Source organism: Abrus precatorius, unplaced genomic scaffold, assembly GCF_003935025.1.
Source record: "Abrus precatorius isolate BTA unplaced genomic scaffold, Abrus_2018 Scaffold11, whole genome shotgun sequence".
Lineage (NCBI taxonomy): Eukaryota > Viridiplantae > Streptophyta > Magnoliopsida > Fabales > Fabaceae > Abrus > Abrus precatorius.
This window is the reverse complement of record NW_020874303.1, coordinates 24,158,784-24,182,710: the sequence shown is the minus strand read 5'-3', so window position 1 is coordinate 24,182,710 and position 23,927 is coordinate 24,158,784. Positions and strand designations below refer to the sequence as shown.

Sequence of the window (23,927 nt, the reverse complement as noted above, 5' to 3'; positions counted from 1 at the left end):
CAAGATGGGTGTTTGACTTTGTGGTTATGTATGGGTAGCTTCTCCCTCCCTCACCCTCTCTCTCTTTCCCTTGCCTTATCTACCGTTATTAATAGGAGAATATTTTATTATATCTAAACTAGATGTTTCTTTTGAGTTTGATATGCTATTTTTTGAAATATGTATAGACGAAAAAAGTTGAAATTAAAAAAGGTAATTTGTGCTTAAAATTATTTAAATGATAAAATAAAAACTTTTAAAATGTAATATATTTTATAAATGATTACATTAATCTTTTAATCCCTGAACCATTTGAAAATTTCAAATAAGTTTGTATGTTTCTAAAGATTATAATTGGGTCCTTAAATTTATAAAGTATTTTAAATCGAGACTCGATTTAAAGGTTTCATTCAGATTTTATCAAAATATAATCAAATGGTTCAGGACCATTATTGAATAAATAAAATACATCATAATTCTTGTACTCAAATGAAACCCAACCCAAGGATTTTCAAAGTTAAACATAATTTATAAAGTCAAAGACAATTATAAATTTTTAAATAGAAACTTATTAGAAAAAATTTAGATAATTCGTGGACGAATAGATTAATTCACGTCTAAAAGTAATTCTCGTACATAAAAAACCTAAATTGTTTTTGAAATATGATCAAATAATGTCATGCGCCAAACTTAATAAAATTAACATTTCTAATAAACTTTATCAAAAGTATTTATTTATTTTAAATAGTATATCATACATCAATATAAAATAAAATAATAAAGTATCAATTAATTTTTAAATTATGCATAATTAATATATTTTATGAACATTTTAAATTAAATTATTATATTAATAAAATTATTTTTTATAAAAAATATTAAAGGCATCATATTATTATGCTTGATAACAAAAAGGGTCTCATTTTTTATAGCAACACGAATATTGTGAATAAAAGGTCATTTTCCTTTTCATAAATATATTGATTCCAGTAGATAATATGTGAGGCACGGTGGTATGAACTCCTAAGTGAGTGAAATAAAAATACAAAAGCATAAACGTACAAAAACAGATAACCCTGTCAATTTTATTACGAGTTTCAAAAACCAAGAGAGAACGCTCATTGAATATGTACCCCAAATAGTATTCAATAAAAGTACAGATACAAAGATATATTCATTAACAAGTGTTGCAGTTTTGGAGTATGACCTTGGTACCACTATAATCACTATTTGCCTTCTGCCAATTTAGCTCAAGAATGCGATCTTGAATCTCATTAAGTAAATCCTTAGATTCTAAGTTGTTGTCTGAGATGCACTGTTGAGCAGTTACCAGACTAGTAATTTCTTGATCTCTGGCCTTGTCCTGAATTCACGTTCAACATAAATATAACTAGCATGCAACTATATGAAGGTGAAATATTTCATGAAAATAGACTTTGGATATTAGATAAACAACCTTGATTTCGATGCAATTTGTTTTCTTGCAACTATTCTCAGAAATCAGTTTTGCATTCTGCACATATTCTCTCAAGAGATCAACTGGTTCACTCTTGTCAGCCAACCCATATGCACAAATGAATCTAACAGCTTCAATATACTGCTGCTTCTTAATGAGATTCTGAACAAAATCTGCATGACCCAAGAAAATTTACTTCACCAAAACCAACTAGAGTAATCCTATATAGCTTTAAAAGTGGACATGCCAGTGCATGATGTTCAAGGCAGAAAAGAAAGCACACAACCAGAACTTTTTGACCACAACTAAGCAAAAGGGACTGAATAATCCAAAATTCAAAGTGGGGAATAAAACAGAACATCTTGGACCATTTATAAATGGAAGACAGAGAAATAAAGAGAGAAATTAAAGTCCATTCCAATTTTCATGCATTAACCAAGATGTCTATTTTTCCCTAAACAAATGAGAGAAAACTGTTATGGGAAGCAAGACGGAATTTTTTATTCATGTTTGTGAAGCCAATTACATTTTTCAACAGAATATCGCTTTAATTTATGACCAACAGCTAATATCTTAATCTTAACCTTACTATATTTGTATGTCCTGTAAAAATTTTCCTCATAATCCACAAATATTTGACATTACCAAATTTAAACAAAAGTTGTTCTATCTGTTCAGAATATCTTCCACTAGTTAATTTAGTACGTATGCAAATGGTGATCCATTAAATTATAGGATAGGATAAACAAGAGTAGCAACTTTAGATTCTCATCACGAATGGTCACAACCACCGCATCTTGACTGCAAATAGGAATGGAAGTAAAAGTATCCAGAGACTATGGATATTAAATATTTGATTAACCTTAGATGTTATGTTAAGTGAGATGAGAGAAAGCATAGTGGCTCTATATGCCAGAAAGATAAAAAGAGACATACTGGAGACTGAACAAAAAAGTTTTCATTTAGCGTACCAGAGATTTTATCTGCAAAACCCAGAGTCCAGAATAGTTCTACAGCTTGCTTGTGATGAGCAGCATGTTCGAAAAGCTTTAAAACTTCATCTTCATCAAAAGAAGAGGCTAATCCATAAATTGACACAAGCAGTAGAAAACCCAGAACCGCCAAAGAATTTTCAGTACTTGCTCTCATGCTAGATTTCAAATCAAGAGCTAGGTTCATTGCTTCTTCTCTTACATGAGGTTTAATGTGTGGTGAGATTCTCATCAGTTGTTCCAGCAGAATGATGTGGCTACCATCAATACTTATAGCATTGTCTCCTGTCCTACATGGTGGAGCAATGGGATTCTGTATTATATCCAAAACCACTTTTGATGGATCTGATGATGCTTGGAGATTAACTAGAATTTCATAGTCAAGAGATCCTAGTTCATCTGTTCCCTCACTAGGGAGCAACAGCAAAATTCTGCCATTGATGGTGGGACTCGATTGATTATCTGGGTAAAAAGCAACTGTATGTTTAGCTAGCAGATATTGGTTCAATATGTGTGTATAAACACTAGAAAAGCCTTTCAATTTGAATAAGAGATCCATTAGCGTTATTCAAGAGTATTTTAATATGTAGATTGTGTAATAAAAATATCAACAACATTAAAAGAAACAATTGGAATGAAATTGTTCAAAAAGCTAGATACAGAAGAACATTTACCCGATATTTTTTCCTTTTCTTTTAACTCAAGCTTCTTCAGTTTTCCAACAAACTGATTCTGCTTTAACTCAAGATCCTTCACCTGTCCTCGAAACTGCTGTTCTTTTAACTTGAACTCCTTTGGTTGTACTTCAAAATTATCATCTTTTGACTCCAGCTCCTTCCCTTGGACTTCAAGTTGCTTCACTTTTGATTCAAGCTCCTTCACTTGGTGTTCCAAATGCTTCATTTTTGTTTCGATGTACTTCACTTGGCCTTCAACTTCGTTCTCTTTTGACTTGAGCTTCTTCTCCCAATCTTGAAGCTGCTTTTCTTTTGATTTAAGATATTTTTCTTGTCCTTCAAAGTGCTTCCCCTTTGACTCGAACTCCTTCAGTTGTTCTTCAAATTGCTTCTCTTTTGACTGAAGCTCCATAACTTTTCCTTCAAATTGCTTTTGTTTTGACTCAAGCTCCTTCACTTGCACTTCAAATTGTTTCTTTTTAAACTTGAGTTCTTTCTCCTGTTCTTCAAACTGCTTCTCTTTTGAATTGAGCTCCTTTGCTTGTACTTCCAACCTATTCTTGTTTGACCCAAGCTCCACCACTTGAGCTTCAAATTGCTTCTCTTTCAAATCAAGCACTGTCACTTGGCGTTCAAAATGCTTCTTTTGTGATTCAAGCTCCTTCACTTGGCCTTCAACTTCGTCCTCTCTTGACTTGAGCTCCTTCGCCCACTCTTCAAGTTGCTGTTCTTTTGACTTGAACTCTTTCACTCGTCCTTCAAAGTGCTTCTCCTTTGACTTGAACTCTGTCACTTGTCCTTCAAATTGGTTCTTTTTAGACTGAAAATCCATAACTTTTTCTTCAAATTGCTTCTGTTTTGTCTCAAGCTCCTTCACTTGCTCTTCAAATTGTTTCTGTTTAAACTTGAATTTCTTCACCTGTTCTTCAAAATGCTTCTCTTTTGACTTGAGATCGTCTGCTTGTACTTCAAACTTATTCTTGTTTGACTCAAGCTCCTTCACCTTGACTTCAAATTGCTTTTCTTTTGATTCAAGGTCCTTCACCCAATCTTCAATTTGCTTCTCCTTTGACTCCCGCTCCATAGCTTGTCTTTCAAAATTCTTCTTCGACAATTCACAGTCCTTCAAATAACTGGTCCTTATTGAGATTACCTTAAGTAAGTTCTTCCTTTCTGACTCTAGCTCCTTAGCTTGTCCATCAATTAATTTTTGCTTTGAATCAAGCTCTTCCTCTTTGGTCTTAAGTTCCTTAGTACATTCAACAAGTTTTTTCAGAAGAACCTTGAGTTCTTCCTCCTTTCTTTCACAGTCTTTATTAATTTTGTCCAAGACTTGATGAAATTCTCTCTCTTTAGTCTTGAGCTCTAGCTCGCACTCTCTAATAAAGTCCTCCACCAAATTCAGCTGCACTTCAAGATCCTTGTCATGTTCTTCAATTTTCCTCTGCATTTTCTTGTGAACTTCATCATATTCACTGGCTGCCTTCTGAACAATTTCATGAACCCTGTCACATTCTTCCTCTTTCAACTGTAGCTGCCTATCACATTCACTAATCAACTTCTGTACTGATTTAAGTTGCTCTCTCTTTGCTTCAAACTCACTGTCAAGTTCTTCTATGCTTCTTTGGATTGCACCATATTCTCTCTCTTTTGTTTTAATCTGTTGGAAATATAAATTCAATTGTTGTTCAACACAAACAACTTGCTGTTTCTTATTTTCAAGCTCTCTGGAGTTCTCCTCAACATCTCTCTCTAGGGAGTGCAGTCTCTTCTCTTCTATGCATCTCTTCCTTTGGCAATCCTCAATCATTTTTTCAACAAATACAGGTTCTTTCTCTTTGAACTTCTTCATGGAAGATGGTTTATCAGCAGATATGGCTGACCTCGCAATTCTCTGGGAAATTGGAATATCATCCTCATCATCGCTATCATCATATGATGATACCTTTGGCTTCTTAACTGAAATGTGCAAGGAATTGCCGTTACCTAATGATCTCTTAACTAGCAGTGTAGCCGGCCTCTTCTTAACAGAATCATCACAGTTACTACTACATTTTCCCATACTAGAATTCCAAAATAACCTCGTGGACAAAGGGATATCATCATCATCAGAGGTATGGACAAGTGAAGTTGGTGCTTTTGTGCTACCAATACAGTTACAGTTACTACTACATTTTCCCATACTAGAATTCCAACGTAACCTCGTGGACAAAGGGATATCATCATCATCATCAGAGGTATGGACAAGTGAAGTTGGTGCTTTTGTGCTACCAGTAGAAGACTTCACGAGTGATGCCTTAGCAGGTAACAAAACATTACCCTTCTGCATGTTAGAATTTTGGCATTTTGAAGAAGGCACATCAGAAATATGTCTACCTGACTGTTCCTCATGAATATGAGCAGTTACCTTCCTCACTTCTAAATGCCCTCGATTTTTCTTAGATGCTGAGTGCCATTTCAAAGTTACTACCACATCCTCATCGTCATCAAAATCCAAACCATAGAACAAATTTTGCCTATCAGAAGCCTCAACAGCCATCATTCAACAATGGAAAGTGTGGGCAATGGCATGCCACCACATAAAATCCTGGGAAAAAAATAATAAATAAATAAATAAAGCTTTTTTCATTACGAAAGTTCTAGAAGAATCATCAACAAGTAGTACATTAAACTTCCAAGCCAAACCTAAATAATAAACCTCAAGAAAATTAAAGTTTTAGCTTTCGATCACAAGACAAGAGAAAACAAAACACTGAAACAGCATCATGCATTATTTATATATAAAAAAAAACTGAAAATACGAAAACCCATCACTGTTGAAGTGTTGAAACTATGATAAGGCATGAAAATAACAAAATGAATAAAAAGCAGTGTTACATCTTTGGAGAAGCTGAGATGGGTTGTGGTGTGGTTTTCTCTTACCCATGTTGCAACAATGGAAGAAGTAAGTGAAAGGGGAAAACATGTATCATTGAGAATAAAAGGAAGGAGAAATGAACGTACATTCAAGAAGACTGAGTGTAGAGTGAAGGCAATAACGGCAAATTCCTTGCTGACCAAGACTACACATTCTTGTTGCGTGCTGTTTCCCATTTATTAACTATCTTTTATAAAAGAAATAAATTAAGTTTATCAGTCAAATTTATCTAAAACTAAAGACACGGGTTTGTGTAATTTAGCTTGTGTAATAAAAATTATATTCAAAGTGATATAAATTATATTTAAATTTTTTATTTTAAAAATGTGTAATAAAAACGTAATATAATTTTTTAAATTTAATGTAAAAATTACAATTTATTATATTAACTTAAACCTAAATTTAAAAATAAAATTAAGTTATATTTAAAATAAATAAATATTAATTTTTTTTATAAATTCACGTTACAACAAATAAATATGCCTAATTTGCTGAAAATGGTGGTTGGTTTGGCCATTCTGCATCTGTTAGCTTGATTGGGTCACTCCATTTTAGGGCAAATTTATTATAATATTGTAAATTAAAAAATAATTTATTATTTTATAGCAAATCTGAAACAATTTTTTAATCTGAAATTTTTTTGCCATGTGGATCAATTTTTTGCCATACGGCTAGTGAAAGTAATTAATTTTTAAATTTTTTAATATCTATTTCGTCACAAAAAATATGAAATATAACTTCTTAGAGCGGTTAGTTTCAAACCGCTCTCATAACTCTATTTTAGAGAGCGATTCCTTATGAACCGCTCTCATAACTATATTTTAGAGAGCGGTTCTATTTTAACCGCTCTCAAAAGTCATGTTAATTTTGATGGATCTTCTGGCCCAAGATTAATAATCCTACTTTGTTGTGAAGATGATGCCATCTATACAACAATAAAAAATATTAGTAAAAAAATTTCATTCAATAATAATAATAATTTATATTTTACTAACATATTAATAATACATATTTTATAAAGGTTAAACAAATTTTCTAACAAATCATTATCACATTGTAATGACATCATATTATATTCATTACAATATATTATAAATTGAAAAATCAGGTGTACATAAACAAAATTAAATAAATAAATTCTTTTTAAATATACTAACCTATATTCTATACATATTATAACTAAAGATATATAAATTTTTAATTATCCTAAATACAAATCTACATAAATTTTACATACAAATTTTATATAAATACAAAACTCTAATTACTAGCATAAAATTAAATTACATTTTAATTTTTTCATATTTCCAATTTAAATCTACATAAATTACATTTAATTTATAATTATATAAATACTATTACGTTTTTTAAAGTAAAAAATATTATTATTTACATACAAATTTTATTTAAATACAAAACTCTACTTACTGCATAAAATTAAATTAAATTTTTATTTTTTTATATTTCTAATTTAAATCTACATAAATTTTATATAAATATAAAACTCTAATTACTAGATAAAATTTAATTATATTTTTATTTTTTCATTTTTCTAATTTAAATTTACATATATTACATTTAGTTTATAATCATATAAATAATATTACATTTTTAAAAGTAAAAATTTTTATTATTTACATACAAATTTTATACATACATTTCATATAAATTATGATTATTGCATTTAAAATTTTACAATTTTAAAATTTTACTTCATTATAGGTGTAAAAATTATTTATTACAATTAAACTAAGTATAAATTATTATATTTAGTTTTATATAATTATTTTATTTCACTCAATTTTTAGTTTTATATAATTTTATTTAACTCAAGTAAACTATATTTAGTTTTATATAATTACAATGTCTGAACGGTGTCGCTAACTGCAGGGCGAAATCTAAGAGAGCGGTTCCAGCAGGACCGCTCTCTAATATGTACTTCTGAGAGCGGTTCATATGGAACCACTCTCTAAAATAGACTTATGAGAGCGGTTCATAAGGAACCGCTCTCTAAAATAGACTTATGAGAGTGGTTTTAAACTAACCGCTCTAAGAAGTCATATTTCATATAAAAAATTCAAAAATTAATTACTTTCGCCAGCCGTTATGGCAAAAAATTGATCCACGTGGCAAAAAAACTCAGATTGAGAAATTGTTTCAGATTTGCTATAAAATAATAAATTGTTTTTTAATTTACAATATTATAATACATTTGCCTCATTTTAGCCTACCAGAAAATGGGTTAATGGCAGGTCAGTACAGGTTAGCTCATTGGCTTATTTTTCAAATTTTAAAAAATAAAATATAATTATTTATTAAATAAATATTAATTTTTATTAATATAAAATATTATTTATAAGTTTTGTTAAATTTTTTATAGTTTTTTTTAAACTTTAACTCATTTTTAAAAATGAGATTTTTGGACAAATTTTTTATGGAATGGGCTGGCTAGTGATTCTACACGTGATTCATTTCTTACAACTTATTTACTAAAAAATTATAATTACAATTTTTGAATTAAATAATTTTATTTCATTCTTCTCTACTCTTATTCACAGATTTAGCTTTGTCTCATATGCTAATGTTTCCTCTTTTATTTACTGATTTTTGTTGTAATTAATAGTAATTATAAGCCAGAAGTTGACCTTCTTATTCCTGCTCCACATTTACGAGGCATGCAGCTTGAAAGTGAAAAAATTGATTTCGTTCCCATATGAAGCTCTATTTGGTTCAGATATAATATGCACAGATTCACAGCTTTTATTATTATTTTCCCAAGATATAAAACACTTTTCAATAAAAAACACCTTTTCGTAATATGAGTGTCAGTACGAAAAGGTACAAAGGAACGTGGCCCAAGATTAAATCAATGCATTTAATTATGTTTCAGGTTATTAACCAAAAATAAAAGAAAAATTAAGCAAAAGAAATTGACTCTTCATACTTTGAGAAAAATAAATAAAAAATATTTCTTTTATTAATTACTTTTCAGGACAAAATTTCATGTCAAAAACTCAGTATAAGTGCGTCTCTCACACAGATACTATTTTCGTTAGCATTAAAGTCATGTGAAACCAAACACATGCTGAGTAAAACTTTTGCATGTGACTTACGAGTTTTCTTTGATTGCTTACTGTGCTGCCAACTCTATGTTCATCTCCAACATCATAAGGTAGGTCTCATGGTGTTGAGGCTCATGCTGCAAACTAGTGGAACAAAATTTAGGCCTAGACGACTCTAGTGGTACAAAATTTTAAGTTCAAGGGCTAGGATCAATTGTGAACAAAAGAAAAAGTACTCTGATCAACATGACCTAAAAAAATCATTTTTTGTACTGTTTATTTTTTCTGGTTGTATTATTTATTTTATCTTTAGTTTAATTTCTAAAAATGATCCAAAAAAAAATGTGATAGTGCGAAGAAGAAAAATTATGTAAATAGCTATCATCAAATAACAAGAAAGCGCAAAAACTTAAAAGAAAATAGAATGCTAAATGCGGCATAGATATACCCACTATATTCTATTTATAATTAATATTAAAGTTCTTTCGCTGTATTTTTATATGACATTTTTTTATATTTTTTATTTTTAAACATTATTTCTTTTATGTTTATTAAGATTTTCTTTATGTATCACTAATTAATCTTTTATATTCTAACTATTTAAACTTAATTTTTATAATATTTTTAATATTGTTTAGAAAAGAGCAATGAAAAATAGTAAGTATTTAATATATATATATATATATATATATCTGATTATATATGTTAAATAGAGAAAATAAAATATACATTAATATAATACAAAACATCATAAAAATTATTTATTTATATAACATTTTATTATAAATAGAAGAAAATAACCAAAAAAAAATAGTAGAGATATTTTTATGCACAATATTTGAACTATAAAAAATTTAAATAAAATATCTTCAATTGGTATACCTTTTGTCTCTGGTAAAAGTAAAAAAACAAAAATTTATAATAATAATAAAAAAAAAAGAGACTAAGCTTTAAGTAGCAAGGCATAGTGATAAAAATTTGAGTAATGATAGAAGTGAAGAACATTGATAGCTTGCTCATCAGATCAAACCTAAAGAGAGTATATTTCATTAGGCACCAACCATATTAATGGACCTCAAGACCAAGCATAAGCAGCAACATATGCACAAATGAAAAAATAAGGTGATCTGCTTCTCCTTTACTAAATGAACCTTTGCCATTCACATTAAACTTTAAAGCAATCATAACTCCAATAACAATTTACAAGCAAAGATTGTAATTTTATTACATTAGTCACTCTCATATTATAATTGTAATATTTCGTCCAAACTTATCCATGATAAAAATGAAAACAAATATAGTAACCACGATAACACAACCCCTAATAACACAACCCCTAATAACAAAACCCAAGTTCTTAAAAATAACAAGTGCAAAAGATGATAACATTGATGCCAGTAAGTTGTTGAAAAAATCGAATGCAAGAGTAAAACGTGAGTTGAGGTATGTATTTGAGTTGTAAATGTTCTTTCATGGGAAGTCTACTTTTTTTAACTGTCTCGCTAGTATCAATGAGATCTTGGTACTCTTTATCAACATTATTAGTTACATGAATCTTTTGTAACATTGCCTTAATCTTTTCATGTTGGCCTCTTTCAATCATTCTTTCAATCATGAAGTTAGGTGTGTCATATAAGAAAAGAGATGAGATCCTAGACACAACATGATTGTTGGAACAACTCCTATACCTAAAGAAATTCTCCATCCATTTTTGTGTTTGGTAGTTGCATAATTTATAAGATTTGCTACTAAGATGCTTATTGTGATCATCATTTAAAATTCAATATTGAGTGCTCCTCTAATACTTGCTGGAACCATTTCAGATAAATGCACTGGAACTGATTGTTATGATGTAAAAAAAATTGAGATAATTAGTACATGTTCATTGAATTCATGCATTAAAACTTATAAACATTATGCTAATTCTTACGTGATTACAATATCCCACACCAAGACCAAACAATATACAACCAATTATGAGTATTTCAATATTGACAGCAAAACCATTCAATAATGCACTAACAAGGAATAAAGCCACCTATAAACATTGAGGGCTTGTGACCTATCATTCTTATGGTTACAGAAGCAAAGAAAGAAGCTATCATAGGAGTTGAAAAAATAATCAAAGAAAAGTCCTCCTAAAACGGCCACAAAATATGTCCTTAACACAAATTCTATGACCTTTCTTTCATATTTTCTTTCACCTCTCAAAGCAACAACAGCTTCGCATGCTATTTTTAAATAGTTATATTTTATTTGAACACATATTTATTTATTCACTGATATTATTTTCTTTTTTCTCAATGTTTTAGATCATAAACAATAATTTGCATTGTATAAGTTATGCAATTGGTAGGAATAAGAACTAAAATATTAAAAAATACAACAATAAAAGAGATATTATTTGCTATACTATTTTGTTGTCATATGAATAATTTACCAACTTTAATATTGTTTATTTAGATTTATTGTTAATATACTTTCATATGGACAATAACTAATTTTTATATAGTATATTATATCTAATTCTTTTTATAGGCAAACAAATATTATTAAAATGATTACAGAGTATTCAAAATCCTTACACAAAATATAAAATAAACTGATATTCTCAAAAAAGTAAAAAAATACAAAGAAACATAAGCATAGTCATCTTATATGCTACCAAAAGATAAAATTTTCTTGAATATTATCTAATAACAATTGCTTTATTTAGCGTAAGTTAGTAAAAAATTAACAAAACTATTAACTACCAACGCTAATAACTTATGACAAGATATATTGTAATTAATTATAATAAAAAATATTTATTTGTTAATGAAATGTTAATAGATATTTTTTAAAAATTAGAAACTATTTTAGGATTTTTTTCTTTTTTTATGAAATAGAATGCAAAATAAATAAATGAAATAATGACAATATTAAAATTAAGTTTATTATTGAACAATTAATATTTAATAATTGACTTGCCTTCTTTTTTAATTTAAAATTATAATTATAAGCATTGTTATCGATGTGAATGCTCTCCCAATTGAATTTTAAAGTAATTATATTTTCAAAACTAAACTTTTAACCATTAGTCAAGGTAGAAAAGATCCTTCTTAATTAATGCGCTCGATGATATAGAATCGGCATTGTATGACTTCAGTTTTCAAATTTAAAATATCATATATACGGTATTATATATTTTTTAAAATAGGCATATATTGAACTACAATTCAATTTTATAATCTTATATTATATACAAAATAAATTATTCTAATAAATTTAATTAAAATGTACTAATAGCAAAACAAAATATACTATCATTTAATTATAACTTATAATGTATAAAAATTATTATTTTTAATAATTAATTTAAAAAAATGCTTACTTTATATTCCAATTAGTTGATATTAGAAGAATTTTAATTGCCAATATATTAAAATTAAATTAATTTTTATTATAATATTTAAAAAAATATTTAGTCAATATTTCATCTTTATATTATAAGTATTTACTTTTGAAACTCTTTTTTTTTTCATTAAACCGCCTATTTTCTCATGTCGAATGCCTCAAATATATACATACATATATATATATATATATATATATATATATATATATATATATAATTAGATTTCAGATGAAATTAAATTTAAATAAATGTAATTAATCTCAATTTAAATTTAAATATTAGATTTCAGATAAAATTAAAATATTTTCAAATGTTAATAAATATTTTAAGAATATTGATTAAAAATTTTAAAAATTATTAATATATATTTTGAATTTTTTTATTAATTTCTTAATTAATATTTTTGGGACATCGTTAGCAAATAAAATAAAAATGTGCCAGGCTGCCAACATATACTCCTTTTGAACCAAAACTTTAACAAATATTTTAAAACATCGTTTCCTAAGCAAGTAATAATGTGTATGGAATATTATAATCAATAATTATAATATTGTTAGGAAGACATTGTTCTTATATGTGTGTGTGTATATATATATGATGATGATAATAATAATATCAGAATAACAGTTATTTGATGATGGTGCAAATCTCTAGTAACCATAAGAGGTTACAATGCTTACATATCCCTGCACAACATATATTATATAATAAAGTTAACACCACAGCTATGAAAGCTTAACCGGTATTTTGCATGCCAGCAGCAATACCCTTCATGGTCAAAATAAGGGTGTCCTCAAGACCAGGAGCATACTCGCTTTTTGGGTTGAGTTTAACAAGCTCTGCAGCTGGCTTGCTTGATTCCATGTAGTCCTTTGACAAGTGTGGCCTCAACTTCACATGGTAATCAGGATCACGTATTTGCTTCAATGTGTAAGCTTGCAACACATTCAGGGTTGTAATGTATGAGTCACGAAGACGAAGTCTTTGCTTCAAGTAAGGGTCTCCTTCTAGAATATCCTTGTGCCCAGCAACCTACAAACATCATTTTTTAGAACAAACCTCATTTTCACTCCTAAATTTTTGCCAAGTTAAATATAGAAGACTAATGCCAACATCACATTTTTTAACTTTCTATTTTTTTTGTGATTGATCAGTTTTTAAATTTTTTTTTTTTTAAAATGTAATCAATTTATGAGACTAATCACACGAGTGTATGTTATTAGCAATTTTTCAGATAGAAACATCATCAACAGTAGCATAGAAGTGTGTATAAGCATCCTAACGGGCACATTATCAAGCAATATCAAGTTACCTTGAGGAGAAAGCTCTTGGTTTCTTCATATTTAGCTCTTAAGCACTCTCCAAATGGGCATAGCTCTGCTGATACTAGGAGTTTGTCATATAAGGCAGCAATCCCTGGGTCTCCCTTGGCAAACACCATCTCAACTAAGTCAAGGGTGACCCTAAAGAAAGGCCATTGATTGTACATATCCTGAAGCATTAGGAGATTCTTTGGATCTTTCTCAACCACATGTTTAAATGCTTTACCAAAACCAAGCCATACTGGTAAGTGGAACCTTGTTTGTGTCCAAGCAAAAATCCAAGGAATGGCACGTAGTGATTCAATTCCTCCACTTGGTTTCCGTTTTGATGGACGACTACCAATGTTCATTCTTCCATACTCTAACTCAGGAGTTGCCTGCAGTTTATAATATTCATTAGTTAAAGAATAAGAGGAAAGAAATTGCAATTGTCGTATGTATTTTCATTAGTTTTAGTAATCCAAAAGGAGAAACAAATGATGAATTTTACTGAGCATCAGATTATTAGTTTAGGCAAAGATAATTTACAAATTTAAGGAAGAAAACAGATGATAATAATTCAAGGAGAAGGATAATATAATGGAAATGTTACCATGAATGCTAAAGAGGTATCATCATGAAAACGATGTCAAATTTTGAAGAAGGCATATCCACTTTCAAACGACTTTAACTGCTATATTTTTTAAGGGTGTTAATAATTGAAGATTGAATGCAATGCAAGTAATACTTACACATCTGAAGTACTCAACAAAGCGAGGCTCTTGGAAAACAACAGAGCGATATTCCTTAGTTGCAATGGCAGCCATCTCATCCATGAGGGCACGCCATTCTGGTTTTGGTGACACAGGAGGATGCATGCCATGCTCAAGTGTAGCAGCTGTGAAACGCTGAAGAGTTCTAAAGCACAAGTGCTCCTCTCCAAAGGACTGCTCAATAACTTCACCTTGAACTGTTACTCGGAGTGATCCATGAATAGTGTCTGGTGGCTGAGACAAAATAGCAAGATGAGTAGGACCTCCTCCTCTTCCAACAGTCCCTCCTCTGCCATGAAACATTGTTAGCTTAACACCAAACTCCTTTGCAACCTTCACAAGTTCCTCTTGAGCCTTGTAAAGCGCCCAAGCCGCCGAAAGCCTGCCTGCATCTTTTCCTGAGTCTGAGTATCCTATCATAACTTCTTGTTTCCCATTGATCCGGTTTCTGTACCAATCTATAGAGAAAAGCCTAGCCACTGCAGCAGGTGCAGCCTCAAGATCAGCAAGCTTTTCAAATAATGGCACCACTCTTAATGGCTGCTTCACATTACATTCGCGTTGTAGAAGCTCAACAGCAAGCACATCAGATGGTGCTGTTGCCATTGAGATAATGTAAGCACCAAAGTTGTCTGAGGGAAGTTCTGCAATGACATGGAAGGTTTCCAAAACATCAGCAATTTCTTCTGTTTTTGGAAGATCAGATCCATAGAGGGGGCGCTTTCCACTTAGCTCAGACAAGAGCCATTCTTGCCTGCGTTCTTCTGACCATTCACGATAAGATCCAATCTCCAAGTGTTTCGTAATTGCATCCATAACATCAGTGTGCCTATCCGATTCTTGACGGATGTCAAGTCTTACAAGTGAAAGTCCAAATGTAGAAACTTGCCTCAAGAAATCAAGAAGGCTTCCATCAGCTATTGGTCGATCACCACATGCACAAAGAGACCTGTAACATAGCTCTAGAGGCTCTAGGAACTACAAGGAAAAAAAATAGGGGTTAACAGAGTTTTAGCATTGTCACTAATATAAACATGAAGGAATTAAGTCTATATGATGCCCACAAGTTCTACTGCTCCTAAATTCTCATTGGATAAACCCCAAGAGTTTGATTTCAGCATTAAACTAAAAAGTTAGAAAATACTACAAATAAAAAAGCAACTTTTAATGTCAGTGCAAGGCAATTTCCTTTTAAGAGTAAAGGTTCCATTACTCTTATTTTTTAACAGTTTATTGAACTGTGGTGAGGAGGATAAACACCTGCTCAACATTAGTGAAGGTTGTTTCTTCAGGGATGTCAGAGGTCCCATTGGCTAATAACTGGCGAGCACGTTCGCGTGTATTGTACAGTTTGTCTCTGACATCACCAAGAATAACACGATAAGGTTCATTTGGAGGAATCTGTTTCCAAAACTCTGCAGCAATTAAGAAAACAATTGAAATATACTAATTAAATTCTGTTCTAAGGATATCCACAGGTGTGAATAGTTAAGCAGTGCTAATCTAAGATTTTATAAGTTTTGTAGATTTCAAAGCTTGCAATCCAGAACAAGATAATACATACCAATATAATGTTTTGCATCTCTCTTTAAGGACCTATGCAGTTCATGAGCACGAACACGGAGCTCGTCATTGCAGCGCCACATAGACAACTGCAAGCACACCACAAAAGCAACAAGTTAAGAACCATCAACCATGCCCAAAACGCTTAATAAAAATGAATAATTAAGATAGGGACCACCATATTTGATACCTCGAACATAAGATCCTCTATCTGAGAGAAGTACATGTTAGCAGCCATCATTCTAGCAAGCAAACACACATCCCTTGTAACTTCAGGGGTTACTCTGGGATTACCTACAATGCACATCAGACATTTTGTAAGACACAGTAAAAAGTGAAATGAATAAAGAAAATATGAAGCATAAAGGATCTGAAACAACAATATTTATAACTACACCACAGGAAACTATGAATATTTATTCTAGGAAACTGATTTCTTAGGAAAAGAAAGATACCATCACGATCTCCTCCCATCCAAGAAGAGAACTGAATAACTGGAGCATTATATGGGACACGTTCATTTACTCCCATGTTCTTCAGTGCTGTATCGACTCGGCGTAGAAACTTTGGTACCCCTTTCCATATTGTCTCATGAAAGTAGCTCATTCCAGCTCTCATCTCATCTTGTGGTGTAGGAGCAGTCCTTCGAATTTCATCTGTGCGAAATGCAGCTTGAATCTGCACAGAGAAAAACATCATTAGTGCTGTAATTTACCATAAAAATTGCCGTATATAATTTTAAATGCAAGTTTGTAACTATGAAACCCATTCACATCTTAAAAGAATATGGCAACACAAATTTTATCTGATTGAAGATAAAAGGGAAGGAAAAATCAAATGGAGCATCAAAATCAATACAAAATAGTTTAACAGCCAATCAACGACATTAACAGCATCCATGGTTAAAATATAAACTCTAACTACGATACTTTTCATGTCACAAGAGCATACTATCACAGAATTTATTCAATGCCAACCATTAGTATATGCATACAACATATAAAATTCAGATTATTAAGCCTAAGCAATGAAAATAATGTTAACAATTGTCAAATAAATCATTTGATTATTGCGTCTAAACTCCATAATCATTGTGCTTATAAACCAATAGAAACTATCGGTAAAGCATCAATCGACTCAGAATATGATGTGTGTGATTGACTAAGGCATATTTTGTAAGGAATAAAGAATGTACCTCTCTTTGTAAAGCCTCATCAAGTTCCTGCTTATCATCTGGTGTTATGTCTTTAGCATACAATTGCGTCAAACAATTCCTTATCCTGAAAAGAAGACAATGATTGCCAACAGATATATTTAGCTTCAGTGCAGAAATTGCCACAATGCCAGAAACATAGTATATCCTTCATATCATGTCCTGTCATTACAGGTCATGATTTCCATTTTCCAGTGCATCAAAATGAAGAATGCAACAACAAAGCTAAAACTGCTATATATGCATTAATCTAAAGCACAAACCTTCCATGCTTTTGCAACAAAGATCTGCGAACAGACTGAGTAGGATGAGCAGTTAGGACCAAATCCACAGTTTGGTTCTTCAAAGCATCAAATATTTCCTGAGGGGTCTTCTTCAGCTGAGACACAAGCTTCTTGAAGGTTTCTTCAATGTCTGACTCAGTCATGGCAGAGTTCTCATCAGCAAAGTCACCCTTCTTCAATAACTTGATCCTTCTTCTGTATGCAATTTGAACTTCTTCTGCCAAGTTGGCCAAATTGAGCATGTGAGAAAAAGATTTAGCAATGACAATTGAATCCCCTGCATCAAGTCCAGTCAACATATTTCCAAGTTCCTCCAACTTATCAGGTCGATGCTCCCCTTCATACTCAGCTGACAGCTCATAACAATCTTGAACCTACCAATCATCAAATCACAGAAACTCTTAGCCACAAGTTCAAATAATTAGTGAGAAAAAAATCCAAGAAACATGAGAGCAAATATGCAAGTGGAATTGATATTATCTATGTCAAGCATAAGTTAATATTTCACCAAAGAAAAAAATAGAAACACAACATACATTCAGGGCCCATTACCCATATGAAATAGCAAATAAAAGTGGCTAGTTTGAAAATCATGTAATCAACCACTTCTATGAAACTATAAATTTGTGACATCCATTGCAGTTTCTAAGACCAAAAAGAGTTCCTTGTCAAAAAAAACTTGAAGTGGGCTCCATAAATCTATTAATATTGGGGGTAAAAAACTCATCTTTTTCAGAAGCATAAGATAAAAGTACTTAGAGATATCTGCTTTTATCATATGATATAAGACTAATACCGTTTGTCTAATATCTTCACCGTGCAAGTCCTGAAGAATGTCAAGGAAGCGATCCAACAACAAAGCATCATACTCAACGAGTTTGTCATCATCAGAGACCTTGCGTGGTGCTAGCAACCTCAACTGAGCATCAATTGAGGCCATCTTCTCAATGTTACGACTACCCATCTTCTCAGTTCTCAGTATCTGAAGCAAACAAAACTTGGTTGTATTATGAAGCAAAGAAAGTGAAAAACAACCAAAGTGAGAGATGAAAATCCCGTGAGAACACAGATGAATTATGAACTCTGCACGAGAAAGTACAAAAAAAAAGTGAACAACCTTCTTCAACCACGACTATAACTAATAACTAGCGCCTAAGATCACGGAGAGAGAGAGAGAAACGTCATGTGAAGCAAAGAAGACTCGTGTCACACTTCAATTTATAGAGAGTGATGAGGAACGGTTTAACCGAAAAAAGAACCGGTTTAGGGTCGCAGTGCAAAACAAATTAACGTACCCTTTTAAGGTTATTGTTATGTACGGAACGCGTAAATCGGAGATATATTATTATAATTTTTTAATATTTTAAAGATTGAAAGATATTTATTTATTTATTTAAATAAATTATTAATTTCACAGTTTATTAATTTAAAATTAATAATAATAATTATTATGACACATGTAAGAGAGTATAAAATATTTTTTAATTTACACGTAAAAATTACTTATGTTTAAATTGTGCGGTATGTTTTATATTATGTTTATTGAGATATATAATTTAGGTTTTAGGATGTATCATCTTATCATTATCAGTTAATAAATTTATCTGGCCTTTCTAGATTGATAAGATTTGCTAGGATTTATCACGAGTGTCGAAATAAATCTAATGTGGGGATTATAAATTGACTCGTGAAGTTCATAATTTTGATCCACACTACTGACTTTATTTAAATTTATTTATTCAATAATTTAAGTTGAGGTTTATTTAAAATTTATTTTATTAGAATAGTCAAATTTCAAGTTATTTAAAAAAGTTTTTGGGGTAGTTGATTAATCTATCTGAATAAACGTACATAATTAGAGTCAATTGGCTTCTAGAATAATTTTTATTTATGCATAAATTATATAATATTATTATTTATTATTTTAAACTCAATTTTAAAATTATAGGTTAATCTACAGTAACTCTTTTCAGTTATCTACATATTTAGTGGTATTGGGTAATATTATTTTAATAATTATTTATATCAAATTTTATATGATTTAAATATTTATAAATGTATAATTTAATAAAAAATATTCTACTTATATTTTAAATAATTTATCATATATTAAAATACAATAATGAAATATATGCTTAAAATTCTATAAAATTTGTAAACTTAATCTATTTTATAAAAATTAAATTTAATAATTAAATTGACAAAAAATTGCTTTGTTAAAATATTATTAAATATGTTATTTTATAAATTTGACACTCGATATTAATTATTTTTTCTCAAATAATACATCATAACGTTCGTTGCATTAATTTTTGCTACTATGTCTTGAAATAATAAATTTGTTAATATAACTATGGGTTTATATTTGCGAGTTGATTTAAATTCAATTAGTTAAAAATTATACAATATAAGAAATTTTAAATTGAATTAAATTTTTAAAAAGATTAGACAAATCTTTTAAAAAATCTCATATAATGAATAAGACAATTTTAAAAGTTTAAATTCAAAAAATAAACTACATATATTCAAGATAAAGCTTAACTTATCTTATACTCATTGACAAAATTTATATTAGCTAAAGTGATAATTTCTTAACTTTTGCTTTAATGCCTAAGTGCGGTATACATTCGGCTTAAATTGCGGTACGCTACTCTAATTAAGCATGCACCAAATGATATAAAATTTTATTTAAAGTACAGCTTATCCTATATTATTATTATTCTTTTTTTATGTTCTAATTTTTATACTTTTTTTATTTATGAATTTATACTATTAAAGCTTACTTTGTTAAGCCTTTCATTTGTTTGCATCAAGTAGGATAATATTACATTTTCTTGATAATACATTATTCGGATGACTGTTCACATGAATAATGAATTAGTGTTATTTATTTTATAATTGGTGAGATTTTTGCTTACTATATTGGTATTATTAAATATTTTTTATTAAAATATAAAGATACATTACATGAATATTTTAATTATTTTTTTGTAATTTTAAAAAGAAATTTTTTATTATTAATATTAAATAAGATTAAATTAAAAATAATATTTAAAATTAAAAAATAAATTATGAATAATCTTAAATTCAAATTAAAAGTTTACTATATTAGAAGTCAAATAATAACATTTAAAAACATTATTATTTATAAGCAATGAAATAATGTATGTATCAGATAGGGTAGAGTCTAACTTAGCATAATAGTAAAGTGATAAGCATAACTCCAGACAATTATCTTCTAAAACGAACATATATACGTGATCACTTTTAAATTATAGATATTCAAATTTAAGTCAACCTCAAAGTTTAGATTTGACCCATTGACATATTAAGCCACCAACATCATAAAAAAAAGATCTTTTTAAACTAAGTCAAAACAGAACTCATTTTTAAATAACATTAATTTTGTACAATTAAATTACAAACACTAATCTAAAACATACAAATTTACTATAGCAGTGTTTGAGTCAGAAGAAAAGATAGAGTAAATGTCAATATATGAGCATCAATTCTAATTTTGCATGTTGCAGGAATGGCGGTTGTTTTCTTCTAAATAAATATTATACATATTTAAGAGTCAAATTGTCATTATCACAGAGCAACTCAAATTACCTCACATCCACGACTATATGTAAACGCTAAATTGTACCAAAACAAATAAATAAAACGACAGAACACTGACTCAAGAAATTTAAAATAAAACATCAAACATAAAGAAAAAATAAAAGGTGGAGATCTCTGAAACCTCAAGCAGAAGCCAAATTGGAACAATATTGTCCTTTTTGTGGTACTTGGAAATCAGAATATTTTTTTAAAAAGGAATAAATTTACCCCTTTTTTTTTCTTCCAATTTTTGGGCAAAGATTAGTGTTCCTCACTACTTTTCTCAAATTGTGGATTTCCTTTCCCTTGATTGTGCTGTCTGGTCATCTATCATTGCCATCGTGGCCTTTACGCTCTCATTAGGTCAAAAATAAAAGTAGCAAGATACTTTATTTTAGTATAATTTTGTAAAAAAAGAAAAAAAAATCGTTTAATACTTTTCCCAAACATTTGAAAAACAAAAATAGGTGAATCGAGTTTATCCTTATAAGATACGAATTGTCTTTACCTCATGCTTTTTGTGGCTTGCAAAGGAAATTGAAGTTAAAATTTAGGCTGATTTATATATTTCAATTTGATTTTGATACACTGTACACTTTTATAGCACAAAGCAACTTAGGTTATTTTTATAATTATTTTTTCCAAAGCAACATAATAATAAAATGTATGTAGGAGAAGGTAGATACATATTTTCGCTTAGTTTGTCTCAAGATATGCGTATTTATTCAACATTTACTTTTTACTATGGCTATTATATTATAGCTCTAAAACATAGTTTTTCCACGAAAATAAAAGAAAAGAAATGATGATTAAGATAAAAGTAGATACTTTAACTTTGTTTTGAAACGGAGAAGGTATTCATACTTATTGCTCCTATTTCTTTTGTGTAATCTTCAAGCCAAAACTGCCATCAATGCTACTTTAGTTCAAAAACAATTCAAATTAAGATGTTTTGTCTAGAACAAGTTAAACACCAATAATGTTAAATGTAGACGTACTATATATACAGATAAATTAATATTATATTTATCAAATTTTCATGTAAAATTCATCATTGAAAAAATTATGCACCCAAATTAAATTTGGGATGACTGTTAATAGGTAGGAGTATGAGAGTTTCATCAATCCAATGTTGGTGAAAATAATTGATTAAGAGATAAATACAGTGTTTTATTTTTTGTGCATAAATATTTTTATATTGTCAATTAATTCAAATATATTATGGATATAAATTTTATATTAATTATTATAAAAATTAAGAATTTGTGTTGATATAATAGTAAAAACACTTGAAAGTCTCATTATATTTAAATTAACTTCAAAATATAATGAGTAGATAATTTAAAATACGTGTTCTAATGTTCTAAAATATCTAAAGGGGAAGAAAAAAAACTTAGAAAGTATAGAGATAAATTACGTGTTCTTTATTTTCCAGTGAAATAAAATGAAAAATTTCCCGGGACCAAAAAGATGTGTCACTGAGTTAGTGCCCTTACAACAGTTCAAGGGTCAAGTTTTGTTGACAAGTTTGTTCCCTTTTATTGGATGTATTAACTTTTAAATTTTCGAAGAGGCAAATTAGATGAACAAGTTCTTGCATTTGGTGTTGTCTGCTGACAAGTGAATAAAAACAAATCAAAGGACATTCAACTTTGTAATTTAACTCCATATGCAATGCTTGAAGCCCTGAATAATGTTACTTACTCATGCACTCTAATTTCTAATTCTTCAAATATGTTGAAAAGAATTTTATGGGTACGTTGAACAAATGTAAACCACAGATCCGTCTAATTATGGCTTTGCCGTATAAGAGAGGATGTAAAAGGACAGTTCTTATAAGTTGTGTCCACTAACTTATATGATACGCATTTTTATGTATATAAAGTTTTAAATGCTTTTACAAAATGGAGCTAGAAAATACCCTCGGATATGCCAATGTGACTCATATTACCACTATTTTCAGTATCAGAATCAAATCTATTTACGGTGCCAACAAGGAATTCTCTATCGATGAGATTGCAATATTTCAATGGGGTTTTCACAGTCAAATCAAAATGAATTTGAAACTCAAAATTATATGTTAAATATAAGTAACAATTAGTGACATGATGCATAAATGTTATATAAAAATTATTATCCGAAAAACAGATGAAGAGAGTTAGAACAAAAGCAAAGAGGAATTGGCTTCTATCTAACGCGAGTTCGGCTTTGAAAAGTTATGATACGACTATACGGGATTTGACCTTGAAGTAATATTCATGGCATCTTCTTTATGGAGATATTCCAATATAAAATATAATATTTAAAGTGGGATAATTTTTTATTATATGTTTCTTGTTTAAATTTTTCTCTCGTATTTTTTATTATTTATATTCTCAAATTAAATTAAATTTTTTTCCCTTTTGTATTAAAAAGTTTATTCTCTCTAAATATCTGCTATTTATATTATATATCAATTGTTTTAAAATCTTGTGTTTATATAATAAATTAATATTAAATTAATTTTTTAAAATTTATTAATTAAATTTTATAAGAGTTAGTTATGTATATTTTTCATGATTTTAAAAACAGTGTTATGTTCCATAGAAATGTGTATACAAACAAGCACGACGCTGCTTTGTGGGCAATAGCTACATCGATGATGCAGAACCCAATTTGTAATTTAGGAACCTCTGCAATAGGCCCAACCCAATTTGCATAGACCAGAATC

At 29.5% G+C, this 23,927-nt stretch overlaps 2 protein-coding genes across 3 annotated transcripts; both read right to left on the bottom strand.

Moving 5' to 3' along the window:
• Positions 1–1,156: 1,156 nt before the first annotated feature.
• On the bottom strand, positions 1,157–5,643 carry LOC113855881 (myosin-11). Its single transcript, XM_027487510.1, has 4 exons — positions 3,102–5,643; positions 2,407–2,889; positions 1,436–1,608; positions 1,157–1,342 (listed from the first exon to the last, which is right to left on the bottom strand). The coding sequence occupies exons 1-4, from the start codon at positions 5,641–5,643 to the stop codon at positions 1,157–1,159; spliced, it is 3,384 nt and encodes a 1,127-aa protein (XP_027343311.1).
• Positions 5,644–12,935: 7,292 nt separating this feature from the next.
• LOC113856485 (phosphoenolpyruvate carboxylase 2) lies at positions 12,936–18,887 on the bottom strand. 2 transcript variants are annotated; one of them, XM_027488317.1, is made up of 11 exons: positions 18,732–18,887; positions 18,411–18,596; positions 17,594–17,988; positions 17,313–17,397; positions 16,573–16,795; positions 16,308–16,411; positions 16,119–16,206; positions 15,815–15,969; positions 14,534–15,532; positions 13,793–14,179; positions 12,936–13,512 (listed from the first exon to the last, which is right to left on the bottom strand). In XM_027488317.1, exons 2-11 carry the CDS (start codon positions 18,576–18,578, stop codon positions 13,216–13,218), a joined length of 2,901 nt encoding a protein of 966 aa, XP_027344118.1. In that variant the 5' UTR covers positions 18,579–18,596; positions 18,732–18,887; the 3' UTR covers positions 12,936–13,215. The 2 variants fall into 2 exon arrangements, with proteins under 2 accessions (XP_027344118.1, XP_027344117.1); XM_027488316.1 differs by having other exon boundaries at positions 12,946–13,512; positions 18,411–18,887.
• Positions 18,888–23,927: the final 5,040 nt, after the last annotated feature.